The sequence below is a fragment of the Capsicum annuum genome, chromosome 6, assembly GCF_002878395.1.
Source record: "Capsicum annuum cultivar UCD-10X-F1 chromosome 6, UCD10Xv1.1, whole genome shotgun sequence".
Taxonomy (NCBI): Eukaryota; Viridiplantae; Streptophyta; class Magnoliopsida; order Solanales; family Solanaceae; genus Capsicum; species Capsicum annuum.
In genome coordinates this window covers 195,622,101-195,638,055 of record NC_061116.1, presented here as the reverse complement: position 1 = coordinate 195,638,055, position 15,955 = coordinate 195,622,101, and the positions used below count along the sequence as shown (strand labels likewise).

The window sequence follows — 15,955 nt, the reverse complement described above, 5'->3', positions numbered from 1 at the left end:
TAAATTAGTATATATATATATTGTAGTATATACTTTTTTTAAAGTAGTAAATATATATTGAATGGTGTGTATATATGTGTATATATCTTCTATAGATGTATATCTTTAAAGTATACAAGTGTATATGTTTTATAAATTAGTATGTAATTATATATATATACATATTGTTGTATATATATATATATATATATATATGTATATTGTAGTATATATTTTATTTAAAGTAGTACATATATATTGAATGGCGCATATATATGTGTATATATCTTCTAAAGTAGTATATATTTAACGTATACATGTGTATATGTTTTATAAATTAGTGTGTGTATATATATATATATATATATATATATATATATATATATATATTAGTGTATATATATATATATATATTATACTATTATAGCATATGTTTTATTTAAAGTAGTACGTATAGTCATATATAATTATATATTGAATGGTACGTATATATGTGTAATTGTTTATATATTTTTTTAAAAATATATATTGTATATTGGAGTGTATATAGTGTATAGTGGATTATTTATTTATTTTTTGAACGGGTATGACCGGATTTTGGTGGGTTTGACCGGGTTGGGTTAAGTGGGCCGGATTAGGGTGGGTTTTAATTTTTTTACTGTTTGGCCCGGCACAGCCCAGCCCGGCTAACGTCAAACCCGGTCCTTAACCAGCCCACAACCCGGTGAAAATGGAAGGGCCGGTTTGGGTTGGCCCGGCCCGGCCCGTTTGACACCTCTAGCCTATTTATGTCCCCCTCTTTGAATTTTACTTTGAAATTTCAACCAAAACCAATTTTAATCTTTATCATCAAACTCTCACAAAATTGAAATTCAACTTCATTAGGATATACAGAATTGTTTGCAACAACATCCAATCCAAATAGATTGACAATTTTGCAAGTCAATATTTTTTTAGCACTTCAGCCATTGATTGAAATTTGAAAGGGCCATCAATATTCAATTATGCTTCTGCATGCATGCCTTCACGTTTTACGCTCACAAATAAGCTTCTATTTACTTTTACCACTTAAGTAGTTAAATCTTCCCCATTTTCCCTTTTTTTCAGAAAGTGATTTATATAGTTTTTGGTTTTTACAATTAATAAGCTTCCATAGCTCAAAGAATATTATTTTAATTTAACAACACCATTTATGGCCAATCAATAAGGAAACCGAAGCTAAAGAAATGAAGTCAAATACATTTAAACAAAAAAGAGCTTTAAGTAAAAAGTAAGCAACATTGGATCCTATTCTGAGAGATTGTGAATGGGGAAGGAAGAAGAAGGAGAGAAAAATGGGAAATTGAAACCCAATCCTTTATTTTGCAAACAATTGGTAAATATTGCTATATTATAATGTTTTGTTGGTTATAATGTTTGGATGGTTAAACATACAACTTAAGATTGAAACTCTCATTTTGTTGCGTTATAATGTTTGGATGGTTAAACATACAACTTAAGATTTGATTAAATGAGTCGTCCCGATAGTGACAACTTTCAGTTTCGTTTGACCTGTTCGTTAACCCATGCGATTGTCGTCGAGGGCTTGACAATTTTGCTTTTTGGTGTATCCTAAATTTCGTTGGCCTTTTAGTATTTTGGCTTGAAAAGGTAATGCTTTAGGCTCGGGAGTCCATCAAATGAGATAGTTTTGTTACACATATAGAACAAAAAATAAAAAATAAAACCCCTCGACTCGAGATCTGAAAGAAGAGTATGAAATTTTTTCAAGGAATGTTCTCCGTGGTGGTATGCTGATTCTCGAGGAACCAAGCTCCTCGTTTCAGCCAATCCCCCAATGGATCAAGGATCGTCACGATCCATATAATCTCGATCTTTGACCTCGAATAGGTCTTTTCATATATTTCGGTCAGGTACATGATCTCGACTTTCTTGGGTCTCCCTTCCCGGTCAGGGAAGAGAATGGAAAATGGACCGTAGATGATAGTCATGGTTGATTTTGATTCAAGGATCATATGTTGCGGAACGAACTCTTTATCGTGTTGCATTTTCTCTGGCGGAACCCCCCCCCCCCCCCCCCAATCTTTTCCTATCCATCGTACTGGAGCTATTCGAAAAGAACATTTGAGCGCATATTCTATTTTTTCTATCATGTCTATATTCGAAGTACATCGTTTCAAATCAATTCTTCGCTACAATCACTTCGATCCAGCCCCTCGGTGAAAAACTATAATACTCCTTGAAGAATTTCTACCAACAGACTTACCTGTACTCAAAGTGAATTGTCTAAGTGTTCTCCTTTGTCTCATTGTTTATCTCGTAATCATTTGATTTCACCCCTTAAAGCTAGCTCCAACTCCCCCTCCTCCTCTTTTAAGATAGAATTCTCCTTGGTCCTTTATATAAACTGCTAGAGCCAAGGAGTTTTGATGATTGAAATATGTTAGTGAAACATGTTAGTCATGCTGGTCCTCACATGTGAAGAACATTGATGTAGATACAAGGCTAATAATACGTAAAGTCAGGAGTGGATAAGCAAGGAAATTTAGATGTGCTTTCAATGCTTATCATATGCAGAAAAGAGGTTGAAAGGAAGATAAACACAACACTGGAAGATTAAGTAAATAAAGGAGTCCTACTCTATCAAGGAGATACAATGCAACAAGGAGTGAAACTACATGATAGAGTCCTATTAAAGAAAGAAGATTAGATGATCTGCAGGACATAATCAGAGTTGGCTTAAATAGAAGAAACTATCAAAAAGAGTTTCACTCATGCACAAAACAAAAAAAGCACCAATCAACAAATCTGTTCTACAACTTGAAGGAGTCATATGAACAACCTGTTTCTTTACTTAGAGTCTTAGGATTTGTGTAATAGGTTGTTTTTTGAGTTGTAATGAATTTAATTCTAGTCTCAGTAAAGTATAAACTGAGTTAAGACTATTGTCTTTAAGTTGGGGAACTCGAAGACTTGGGAACATCCATCTTGGAAAGATTTGTGTTATTGTAGAAATAGGAGTTTGAGTTTAATTCCTAGTTTACAAGAGTCTTATAGTTTGTTGATTGTTGAGGCTCAAGAGTTTTAGTGAAGAAGGGGTTAAATCCTGTAGTGGTACAGGTCGTGGTTTTTTACACCTTTTTGAGCCGGGTGTTTTCCACGTAAGAACACTATCTCTTTATTTACTCTACTCAAGTGAACCGCGTTAGCATACTTGTTTCACTGATACGCCACTACTGGAGTAAATTAGTAAAATCAGTAGGTACGCATCTTAACAAGTGATATCAGAGCGAGGTTGTCTTAAATAAGGTTAACTCCTAAGAAAAGATCACTATGATGTATTCCGCACCACCTACTGGTCACAGTGAAGGTCAATCAACCACTAGACCTCTACTCTTTGACGGTTTTCACTTCATCTGGTGGAAAGACAGGATGAAAATATTTATTCAAGGAGAAGACTACGAGTTGTGGGACAGGATCACTAATGGTCCCACTATTCCAATGAAGTCAGAACATGGTGAACAGGTCAAAAAGGTAAGAAGTGAATTTACTGCTGATGACTTAGTGACATTAAAGAAAAATTTTAAGGCTAAGAACATCTTAGTCTGTGGACTAGGACCGGTTGAGTACAACAAAGTGTCAAACTGTACCACTGCTAAGCAAATCTGGGATGCCCTAGTCAATGCTCATAAGGGTACCTCACAGGTAAGAAAATTCAGAGTTGTTTTTTTTTTTTTTACTGAATATGAAACTTTTAAGATGATGGTGAATGAATCCTTGCATGAAATGATGACAAGGCTTAATGCTTTGACAAATGAGTTAACCTCTTTGGGAAAAGTCATCTCTGTTGAGGAACAAGTTGAAAAGGTGTTGAGGGTACTGCCTAAATCTAAATGGAATGTTAAAGTAATTGCTATTAGGGAGGCACAGGATCTCACACATATGACATTGGATGAACTAGTAGGAAATCTAAGGACTTATGAAATGGAAATTGATGGGATCAAAGAACAAGCAGCCCCTGAGAAAATCTTTGCTTTGAAGGCTTCATACAGTGATAAAGAAATTGAACTATACAAGGAACAAATTGCCTTAATAACTAAAAAATTCAGCAAATTCTTTAAAAATAAAAAGGGAACAGGTAGCAAGAAATGTTCCAATGACAATCCAAATGGATGCTACAGGTGTGGTACGACTGACCATCAGATCAGGGATTGTACTATCTGGGAAATAAAATGGAGAAAGGAAAGGGCTGAGAGAGAATTGAAAGAAAAAAAAGCAAAAGAAAGGAGAAGGAAGAATATGCTATGGTAGCCGCTTGGGGATCTGATTCAGATGGTGATGAAATCGTCGAAACAACTTCATGGCTATTGAATATTCAGACTTAGAGGAAGATGATGATGCTTCTGAGGTAAGTATACTTGAACTTAAAGAAAAATTGCATTTATTCTCTAAAACTAAACTTGTATCCTTGATGAGTGCACTAATTGATGATTTCCAAGAATTAACTTCTGATATGGATGAGTTGTTTAACAGTCTTGCAAGTCTAAAATTTGACCTCATTGATTTAGAAGCTTGCAAGAACACTGTTAAAGAAGAAAACTATATTCTCAAAAAACAAATTGCGCAACTCGATTCTTCAAACAATGATCGTAAGTCTGAAGTCCTAAAATTGACACTCACGAAAAAAAAGGTCAAGAGTAAAGAATAGGAAAATGTCGAACTTGAATTATTCAAATACAAACAAGAGTGTAATGATGCAACAGACATGATGAATAAACTGAGTCAAGAAGTCTCTAAACTGAACCTTGATCTTGAAAGAGAAAACAAGTGGACAATTCTTCAAGAATTGTTCATAAGTTGAGTGAAAGAAATCACAGTGAAAAAGCAGGTCTGGGTTTTCACAAAAGTCTTGATGATCCTCAAGATTTGTGCTATATCTGTGGTAATCAACGACTGAATATCCTTTGCTGCCAAAAGCAGATCTAGCAGTCTAAATCTGGAAAATAAATTCTCTTAGACCAAGAAAAAGGAAACTAATACTGGTCAGAGAAATGGGTCAGGTTACCTGTTACCTGGATAGACTAGAAGAAACTTAATTCATCTAATTACTCATAAAATAGAACCCAAGCTTACCTGGGTTCCTAAATCTAACCATTGATTTCTTGCAGGAGAAGGTGAAAGGAAGCAAAAAACATTGGTACCTGGATAGTGCTTGCTCAAGGCACATGACTGGTAATAAGAAAAAGTTGCTTTCACTCTCCAAAATAAATGGAGGAGGAGTTCCTTTTGGTGATGGCAAAAAGAGAATCATTACTGGAGTTGGAAAGATTGGCACATCTGATTCAAAAGCATTGAAGGATGTCTACCTTATAGAAGGATTAAATCACAACCTGCTTAGCATATCACAACTGTGTAATAAAGATAGCAAAGTTGTTTTTCTTTCTGCAAAAGTCAAATTCTAGAGGATGGACACCAAGGAGATTGTGCTCACTGCAAGAAGATACATGAATATGTACAAAGCTGACATAATGGCAATTCCAGGAACAGAGCTGACCTGCCTAAGTGCTATAGAAAATGATCCCCTTCTTTGGCACATGAGACCTGGACATGCAAGTCTAAAACAATTAAATATAATTTCTTCCAAAGATATGGTATTGGGTTTGCCCAAACCAAGTTCAAGGAAGAAAGGTATGTAGTGCCTGTGTAAGGGGGAAGCAAAAATCTTCTTTTGAGTTAAAGAACCATATCAGCACAACCAAGTGCCTTGACCTGATCCATATGGATCTGTGTGGACCAATGATAGTTCAAAGAAGAGGAGGAAAAAAATATATTTTTTGTGATTGTTGATGATTATTCCAGATTTACCTGAACATTATTTCTAGCTTCAAAGAAGATGCCTTTGATGTCTTTACTATATTCATCAAGAAAATTGAAAATAAACTGGGTACTTCTCTAATTTCCATGAGGTCTGACCATGGTACAAAATTTGAAAATGTTAAGTTTTTAGAATTTTGTTCCTCAAATAGAAGGTGCCGCCCAAGCTTAAAGGCAAATTCTATAGGGTGGTAGTCCGTCCGGCCTTGCTGTATGGAGCGGAGTGTTGGCCAGTTAAGAACTCCCACATCCAAAAAATGAAGGTGGCAGAAATGCGGATGTTGCGCTGGATGTGTGGACTGACTCGAGGGGATAGAGTTCGGAATGAGACTATCCGGGAGAAGGTTGGTGTGACTTCAGTGGAGTGTAAGATGCGGGAAGCACGATTGAGATGGTTCGGACACGTGAAGAGGAGGGGCATGGATGCCCCGGTCCGTAGGTGTGAGAGGCTAGCGTTGGATGGTTTTAGGCGGGGTAGGGGTAGGCCGAAGAAGTACTGGGGTGAGGTGATTAGGCGGGACATGGAACAGTTACAGCTCACCGAGGACATGACCCTAGATAGAAAGGTCTGGAAGACGCGAATTACGGCAGAAGAGTAGGGCCAGATTGGGTCGCTAGTGTAGGGAATTACTTGGTGGGGTTTTTTTTTATTTTTTATTCCCGTTATGATTCCGTATTCAGTGTTCCATGCTTATTACGAATCTGTGTGCTTTCCTCTGCTTTCCTCTGTTTTATATTCCTTATGGGTGCCGTATTTATGTTATGTCATCTGCTTCTGTGCTTTACTATGTGTTTGTGTGATATCTTGTGCCTTGAGCCGGGGTCTTTCGGAAACATCCTTTCTACTTCATCAGAGGTAGAGGTATGGACTGCGTACATCTTACCCCCCCAGACCCCACTAAGTGGGAATACACTGGGTTTGTTGTTGTTGTTGTTGTTGAAATAGTATAGATCACAACTTCTCTTCTCCTATAGCACCTTAACAAAATGGAGTAGTAGAAAAAAAATAGGACCTTAGAAGATATGGATAGAACAATGATGCTTGTAGGAAATCTTGCTAAAAACCTTAGGGCTGAGGCAATTAGTACTGTTGCATATATCATAAATAAATGCATGATCAGAACTATTCTAGAAAAGACTCTCTATGAATTATAAAAGAAAGAAAGCCTAATATTTCTCATTTCAAAATATTTGGTTGTAAATGTTTCATTCATAATAATGGGAAAAATCAACTGGGAAAATTTAATGCTAAGAGTGAAGAGAGAATCTTCATAGGATAGTCACGTCATAGCAAAGCATATAGGGTGTTAAACAACAGAACAAATTGTGTTTAAGAAAGTGTGCATGTAGTATTTAATGAATCTTGTGCTAAGACTAACATACAGGAAGGAAGTGATTATGAGGAACAAGTTGCTTAACATGGTCCATCAACTGAATGTGTCAAACTTAGAGGCACTTCGATAGGGGGAATTGATTCTGGAGGCACACTGACAGGGGAAATTGAACCTCCAACTACCCCAACTCAGAATAATCATAGTGATTCCAGTAATTCACAAGGATTGGTTCCAAAAGGATACAACTATCAAGGATCTCATCCTATTGAAAATATGCTCATTGATCTCACTTCTGGGATCACTACAAGGTTAGGGTTGAGGAATATGTGTGCTTTCAAAGCATTTCTGTCAGAAATTGAACCAAAGAAGGTGAATGAGGAGCATGGTTCCTCTTCCAAAAGATAGAACAATGGTTGGGAATAAGTGGGTGTATAGAAATAAGGTTGATGAGCATGAAACAGTTATAAGAAACAAGGCAAGATTGGTGGTCCATGGATACAATCAAGAAGAAGACATAGATTTTGGTGAGACTTTTGCTCTTGTAGCTAGAATTGAAGCAATTAGGCTTCTTATAGCTTTTGCTGCTTATATGGAATTCATTCTCTATCAACTGGATATTAAGAGTGCATTCTTAAATGAGATTCTTATGGAAGAGGTGTATGTTAAACAACCACCAGGATTTGAGAGTAAGAAGTTTCCTGATTATGTATACAAGCTTGACAAGGCTTTGTATGGTCCCAAACAAGCTCCAAGAGTTTGGTATCAAAGATTGTTAAAATTTCTCTTGGAGCATGGTCATACTAAAGGTAAAATTGACAATAATATTTTCTTGAAATCTAATGGAAAATATATGTTGATTGTGCAGGTGTATGTTGATGATATTATCTTTGGATCTACAAACATGAACATGACTCATGACTTGGCAAAACTCATGAGTTGTGAATTTGAGATGATTATGATGAGGGAGCTAAACTATTTCTTAGGATTACAAATCAAGCAAACAACATCTCGAACCATAATTCATCAACAAAAGTATGTCAATAAACTTCTCAAAAGATTTTTCATGGAAGAAGCAAAAGAGATCAGCAGTCCAATAGCCACTGCCACAAGACTGGATATGGATGAAATAGGTTTTGATGTGGAGCATAAACTATATAGAGGAAAGATAGGATCATTACTGTATCTCACAGTAAGCAGACTTGATATTGTGTTCAGTTTGTGTTCAGTGTAAGACTTTGCGCAAGGTTTCAAGCAAATCTTAAAGAATCTCATTTGCAATCTGTGAAGAGAATCTTTAGATATCTCAATGGAACAAATGATCTTGGTCTATGGTATCCTAAAGGTAGTAATTTTAACCTGGTAGGTTATTCTGATCTTGACTATACAGGATATTTATTGGACAGGAAGAGTACCATAGGCATGACACACTTCCTTGGATTATGTCTCATTACCTAGTCTACGAAGAAGCAGAACTCAGTAGCACTATCTACTACTGAGGCTGAGTATGTTGCTGCTGGATCTTGTTGTGCTCAGTTATTATGGATTAAACAATAACTCATGGATTTTGGTATGAATGTTAGATGTGTTCCTATTTTTTGTGACAATACAAGTGTCATAAATATTGCAGAGAATCCCATTCAACATAAAAGAACTAAACATATTGCTATTAGACATCACTTTTTTAGAGATAATATTGAAAAAGGTCTTATATCAATCATGTTCTGTTCCACTAAAGAACAAATTGCTAATATATTCACCAAGGCATTAAGTAAGGAACACTTTGAAAAAAATAGGTTAGCCTTGGGTATGATTAAGACTGCATAAATCCCCCTCAATGATTGACTAGAAAAGTTGATGACTTCTTGAGTTTTTATTGATTAATCCAGTCTTGCTCATTTAGTTGTGTGTCGTAATTCAAGAATTTTGAGTGATCTAACCTTTATGTATTTGAATTTTACAGTAATGTTGGAACACCTAAAGCAATTTTATTCAAAATGTTCAAGAGTTCAGGTATGATTATTAGTCTATCTAAAATTGACTAAGGAGAAACAAGTTTTCCCTTTTGGTCCCTTATATTTTTCTAAAACTGCCAAATCTTAAGAGTTCACTTTTTTTAGAAAGACTGCCACATCAATCCCATAACCATTGGAATTCTTAAACATTATCTTGCCACCCATCAAATCCCTATCCTTTACATTTCAACTTCTTTTCCCTACTTTTATATCCGTTTCTCTCTCCCTCTTTCCTCATTCATTCACTATCTCACAAACAAGAAATACACAGTGTTTCCTTTTCACTATGGCATCATCGTCCTCAGCTTCATCTTTAGCCTCTTTTACATATTTATTTATGGCTCTCATTCTTCATCCCACTACTAACATAACACCTCCTATTCCACCTACCATTCCAATTAAATTATCCGATTTCATCGTCTTCAAAAACCTCAAAAACCCCTTTTCTCAATTTTCTTCCAGTTCTCATTCCATTCCTAAACCTACTTTACTATCTCCTGGTTCCTCTCCAAATTGTTGATCCCGATAATGTTCCAATTTCAAGTTTGATTCCAAGAAAATCAAGGTCTCACTCGAAGAGAACACATTCTTCCTCTCCCATTATTGTTGAAGATCAAAATTCTATTGAGCCTAGTCCCTCTATAGCCGTTCCTAGAACTCCTCACACTCGTGGGAAAAAACAACGGGAAGAAAATTCCTTAGCTAAAGCCCTTCAAGAAAGAAAAAGAAAATGTGTTGCTATATTTGTTCCTCCTCCTCCTCCTTTCTCTTCTCCAAATATACTGCTTTATTTAGTGCATAAAGGAAAGACGGTGAAATGCACAATTCCAAAACCCTCTGCTTTTCCTATACCAAACCTGTTCCCTCTGATTTTTCTGAGTCTGACTCACCTCCTGATACTTTTGTTGAGTTAGATTCATATTTTGAGCTTTATGAATCCTTTGCCAATCAAGACTCTCCTACAGACCATTATCTGTATTTTTAAGAACGTAAAATGGCTAGAGACAAGTGTTGTTAGTGGATTTGGGGGTGCTGATATGAATGTGATGTTAACCAAATTAGAGGTCCAAGGATGGTCACACTTATTTCTTTAAGGTGACTTACAAAGGAAATTTGCCAAACCTGAGGTCTATGAGTTCTATATGAATAGGGTTGCTATTGGTGAGATGTTTTCTACCACTGTTCGAGGGATCACTATAAATCTCTATGCTGCTGATACTGCTAGAATTCTATACCTTTCTCCAGGGGTTGAGGTCATTATGTTAAGGTTTTTTGGTTTCCTCTTGACAATATTGCATCAGCCCTTGATATATCTCGTAAGTTTTTTGGAAATCATCAACTGGTCAATCATTGTAGAGTTCTCAAGAGAGAGATGTCTTCTCTTTATTGCCTCTACTTTGATGTTGTTCACAAGATGATCACCCCTAGAAAGGAAAGAAAGACGGTAGCTAATTTTATTGATCTTACTCTTATGAAGTTGCTGGATATTGAGGTGAAAACTAATCTGCCTACGATTATTCTACAACACATGCAAAGGGTTCTCCTTAAAGAGGTGCTGATAATTCTACAATTCATGCTCTCCCTTATGAATTTTTGCTCAACCCTATATTTAAAGAGTTTAAAGTGCCTGTCTAAGTGTGGTCTATGCAGACCACCAAAGATTTTATAGGGACTGTGAACCATATGGAGTTACCTGTTTCAATGAGGAGTGCTGATAATCTTGTGCAACGTTTGAGGAATGCACTTGCAGTTAAAACTGCTGAATTGGACGCTGCTCAGGCTGAGCTAGAGGCTTCTTAAGCAACTCATGATACTGAAAAACAGGCACTTCAAGATCAGATTGCTTCTCTTCAAGCTACCATTGAGAGTGAAAGAGCTACAAATGCTGAAATCGTGCAAAAGTTGACTACCCTCATTCCCCCTGTTTCCTCTCCTTAGTTACCTCTTTAGTACTGAGGATTGACTTTGTTTCTACTATTTCTTCCTTATCAGTTTTTGGTACTCTTAGTTGTATCTTGCTTTTGAATTAAATGGACTAGATTGTTTTTTGTGTTTTGCTTATGTTTTACTTCATACATGTTGGTATTTTGCTTTAAAAGTTTGATTTGGCTATGGATTATTAAACAATTTTTTTTTGACTTTGGGCCTTGCTTTTCGATGATGTCAAAAAGGGGAAGTATTAGATTGTGCAATGTTTATAACTCAATGACTAACCTATTTTCTAGTGTTCTTGTGTTTTATTCCTTTATTGAGTATGTCAGGAATTTTAGAAGTATTGCTATGATGTTATGATGTTGTGAAACATGTGTTTTGTGGTTTGTCATCATCAAAAAGAGAAAATTTGTTAGAGCAAAGGAGTTTTGATGATTGACCTATGTTAGTGAAACATGTTAGTCATGATGGTCCTCACATGTGAAAAACATTGAAGTAGATGCAAGGCTGATAATGCGTAAAGTCAGGAGTGGATAAGCAAGGAAATTCAGATATGCTTTCAATGCTTATCATATGCAGAAAAGAGGTTGAAAGGAAGATAAACACAACACTTGAAGATTGAGCAAATAAAGGAGTCCTACTTTGTCAAGGAGATACAATGCAACAAGAAATGAAACTACCTGATAGATTCCTATTGAAAAAAGAAGATTAGTTTATCTGCAGGACATCATTAGAGTTGTCTTAAATAGAAGAAACTATCAAAAAGAGTTTCACTCATGCAAAAAATAAAAAAATCACCAATAAACAAATCTATTCTACCACTTGAAGGAGTCATATGAATAACCTATTTCTTTACTTACAGTCTTAGGCTTTGTGTAATAGGTTGGTTCTTGAGTTGTAATGAATTGTGGACTATTGTCTTCAAGTTGGGAACTCGAAGACTTGGAAACACTCATCTTGGGAAAATTTGTGTTATTGTAGAAATAGGAGTTAGAGTTTAATTCCTCGTTTACAAGAGTCTTGTAATTTGTTGATTGTTGAGGCTCAAGAGTTTTAGTGAAGAAGGGGTTAAATCCTGTAGAGGTACAGGTCGTATTTTTAACACCTTTTTGAGCCAGGTGTTTTCCACGTAAAAACACTCTCTTTATTTACTCTACTCAAGTGAACCACGTTAGCATACTTGTTTCACTGATAGGCAACTAATAGAGTAAATTAGTAAAATCAGTAGGTACGCATCTTGACATAAACACTCTCGGCCGCTCGAGAGGACGACAAACATAAGATGCTTAGTTTTAGTAGGCTTTTCGACATGACATTTCATCTCATGAGAATAACTTTCAAATTCTCAAAAAAAAAATTATGATTTAGGATTTCAAATCGCGATTGCAACTTTTTAAAATACAAAATTACCCAAAAATTTATATTTTGTAAAGAAAAACCATCGTTTTAAATTTTGTAGGAAAAAAAGAGAGAGACTCATGTCGAAGAAATAGTTTGTACTATGTTATAAAATTATATTACAGAATAAATTCTTATTATTATTATTGACTAGTGGATCTTTATAAATTATATGTAATTAAAAATTTATAATCACAATCATTTATCTATAAACAGACATAATGATATATTTATGTTTTGTACATGTTACAAAAAGATCCATAAGTTGGTAGATATATTATATCTACCCACCACATTTACCAATTTATTTATGAATTTTGGCTTATTCGGTAAGATTGTATAACAACTCAATTTTTTTTTATAGTTTTCACAATTTATGAGATTTTTATTTTTTTTAAAAAAATTACAGTTTAAGAAATTTAGATTGCATGTCCAAACATAATTTCAACTTTATCTCAAATATTTCATATCACATAGTCAAACGGATCCTTAGATTACATAAAATATGAAAGGATGAGGTTATAAACTCTCAATATATATGTATATGTGTATATCTGTATACATATATACAGTCAAATCTCTCAATAGCTAGCCCTCATTATAACAGTATTTCATTATAATTGCTTGATGTTCTCCAAAATCATTTTTTCATGGTATATTTTGCTTTTCTATCACAACATTCTGCTTATAATAACAATGACATTTATTATATGAGTACATTCTTTATAAAATTACCTCTCTATAACCATCATACTTAAATATCATGCAACAATATATAGTAAGAAATATATTATGTATAAAATAAAATAACAAAATAATTAAGACAATCATCATTTCATACACGTAGCAAAATTTCAAGTATACAGATGTAATATCACCCACCATGAAATTTCACACAAATGTTGTCACGGTAGAAAAGTTTTACTGTATAAGGAATTGTATAGATATGAAGTGTGGCACCAATCTATTATCAAAGGAACTCATAGTGCTGCGGTTAAAAGCTAATATTTTACTCCTTGCTGTGCAAATTCTAATCCTGTTGTGTTCATTTTATTAAACTGTTTTAGCTGTGGCACTCGCGGAGCTTCCAAATTCCGGATCTGCCTCAATAATGATCGACCATAGTTATGGATCATAAATAAAGAAAGATAATAGAACTTCCAATATTTCCAGTCCCACAAAAAGGAAAAATCAAAAAAATAATCAGAATGCTGGGTGTGCTGGCCTGTTGGTTGGTGCGCAAGCAACTTACTACCGACCAATTCTAAACTGAAAAATTCATAATCCTATCTGGGAATATTGACCTAGCTCTGAAAAAAGATACCCTTTTTCTCTAAAATGTTACATTTCCCTTTGGTTTTCCTATGTTTAGACAATCTCTTAAAGTCTGATTGTGTATGTGCAGCCATATACTTGCTAAAGGATATCCAAGTGCAAGCTATCTTTGGGTCACAAATGTCTACACAAACTGATGTTGTGATTGACTTAAGGAATAGAGTAAAAGTTCCCATCATTTCTCCAGCAACAAGTCCTTTACTTTCAGTCCAGGAAAATCCTTTTTTCATCAGAGGAGCACTTCCTTCTTCCAGCCAGACTAAAGCCATTGCAGAAATTGTTAAAACCTACGAGTGGAGGGAGGTTGTAGTAATCTATGAGGATAGCCCTATTGGAACCGGGATACTTCCTCATCTGACTGATGCCTTACTGGAAATCAACACTTTAGTCTCCTATAGAAGTGTTATTTCTCCATCAGCCAATGATGATCAAATCCTCAAGGAGTTGTACAATTTGAATATAATGCAGACCAGGGTGTTTGTCGTGCACTTGCTACCACATCTTGCCTCCCGCCTTTTCCTCAAGGCTAAAGAAGCCGGGATGATGAGCGGTGGATATGCATGGATCATCACAGAGGTGCTACCGAGTCTGCTGGACTCGGTAGATCATTCAGTGATTGAGTCATCAATGCAAGGAGTTCTTGGTATAAAACCTTATATTCCAAGATCAAATGAGCCTAGCAATTTCACAAAGAGATGGAGAAAAAGATTCCGTCAAGAATATCCTGACATGGACCCAGTTGAACTCAATGTATTCGGGCTATGGGCGTATGATAGCATCACTGCATTAGCAAAAGCAGTAGCGCAAGCGCGCACTACAGCTAACCCAAAATTCAAGAAAGCAGACACTAGAGAGAACTTAACGGAGTTAGATGCAATTGGAACCTCTGCATTGGGATCTCTGCTCCTTGACTCTATGCAAAACACAACGCTAAAAAGAGGACTAAGTGGTGAATTCCGTATCATTGATGGAGAGTTGCAACCATCCCCATATGAGATTGTCAATATAATTGGGAAAGGAGAGAGAATCATTGGATTCTGTAAAGAGAAGGATGGAATTTCATGTAAGAAGATGAGTGGTAAAACAGCAGTAAAGTGTAATAATAAGCAACTAGCAAGCACTTTTTGGCCGGGTGAATCTACTATTGCTCCAAGAGGCTGGGAAATACCCACAAGTGGGAAGAAGTTAAGGGTTGGAGTTCCTGTCAAAGGAAGGCTGGGGCAATTCATTAAAGTGGAAATAGATTCAAAAACACAAGCAGTAACTGCAACTGGTTTCATTCCAGATATCTTCAAAGAAGTCCTTCAATCTTTGCCATATGCCGTCCCTTTCGAATTTATTCCATTTTCAATAACACATGGAAAGATTTCTCAAGACTATGATGATCTTGTTGAAAAGATCTCTTCTAAGGTGATATCCAATCCTTTTTTTAATTAATCTCTTTGGCTGATGAATACCTTACTTATATGCTCCTCTTAAGAACTTCCATATCTACAAGGAGCGAGAATTTAGATTTCGATTCTCGTGAGTGCTAAAATTACTAACAAGATACCCGGAGTGTATACAACATAAAACACATCATGTAAAATGGAGGGGTTTGGTTTAGAAGTGGATTATATAAATCTAGAGTCAAACTACACACTACAATAACACTTTTTGGTTTAAATATCGATTTAGGAGGAATTTTGGAATTATGTCTACCTAGGGCAAGGTGTGCATGGGATTATGATGTTTTAGTAAGAGTTCTAGCCATTGAATACATGATAGGCTAGTTCATAAATCTTCGAGGCTAGTTTGTCAACAAAACTCCAAAGATGTCACTCGTTGGCTCTTTCGAGCACCTAACAATTGTTTTAATAATAACTACCCAAAACCTCAATTAGGCATCCCTATTTCTAGGAAAATGCCCGTAACATAACTCACTCTCCATTTACCCTTATTTCTAAAATAGCAAAAGCTAGTGAGCCACACTCTCAATTGTCCACTATTGCTTTGTCCCCATATAACCCTCAGTGGAAGACCCAGAATTTAAGGATAATAGGTGCTTAAAAAATTTAAAAGCTAAGAAAAAATTAAAAAAATGACCTCAAT

At 35.6% G+C, this 15,955-nt stretch overlaps 1 protein-coding gene across 1 annotated transcript; it reads left to right on the top strand.

Moving 5' to 3' along the window:
• The first annotated feature begins 13,984 nt into the window (after positions 1-13,984).
• On the top strand, positions 13,985-15,301 carry LOC107855814 (glutamate receptor 2.3-like). The gene has a single exon (XM_016700811.1). The coding sequence runs from the start codon at positions 13,985-13,987 to the stop codon at positions 15,299-15,301; it is 1,317 nt and encodes a 438-aa protein (XP_016556297.1).
• The last annotated feature ends 654 nt before the right edge of the window (positions 15,302-15,955 follow it).

Excerpts from the sequence above, each read along its gene's own strand:
- LOC107855814 (XM_016700811.1), top strand. The coding sequence starts at position 13,985 with ATGTCTACACAAACTGATGTTGTGATTGACTTAAGGAATAGAGTAAAA.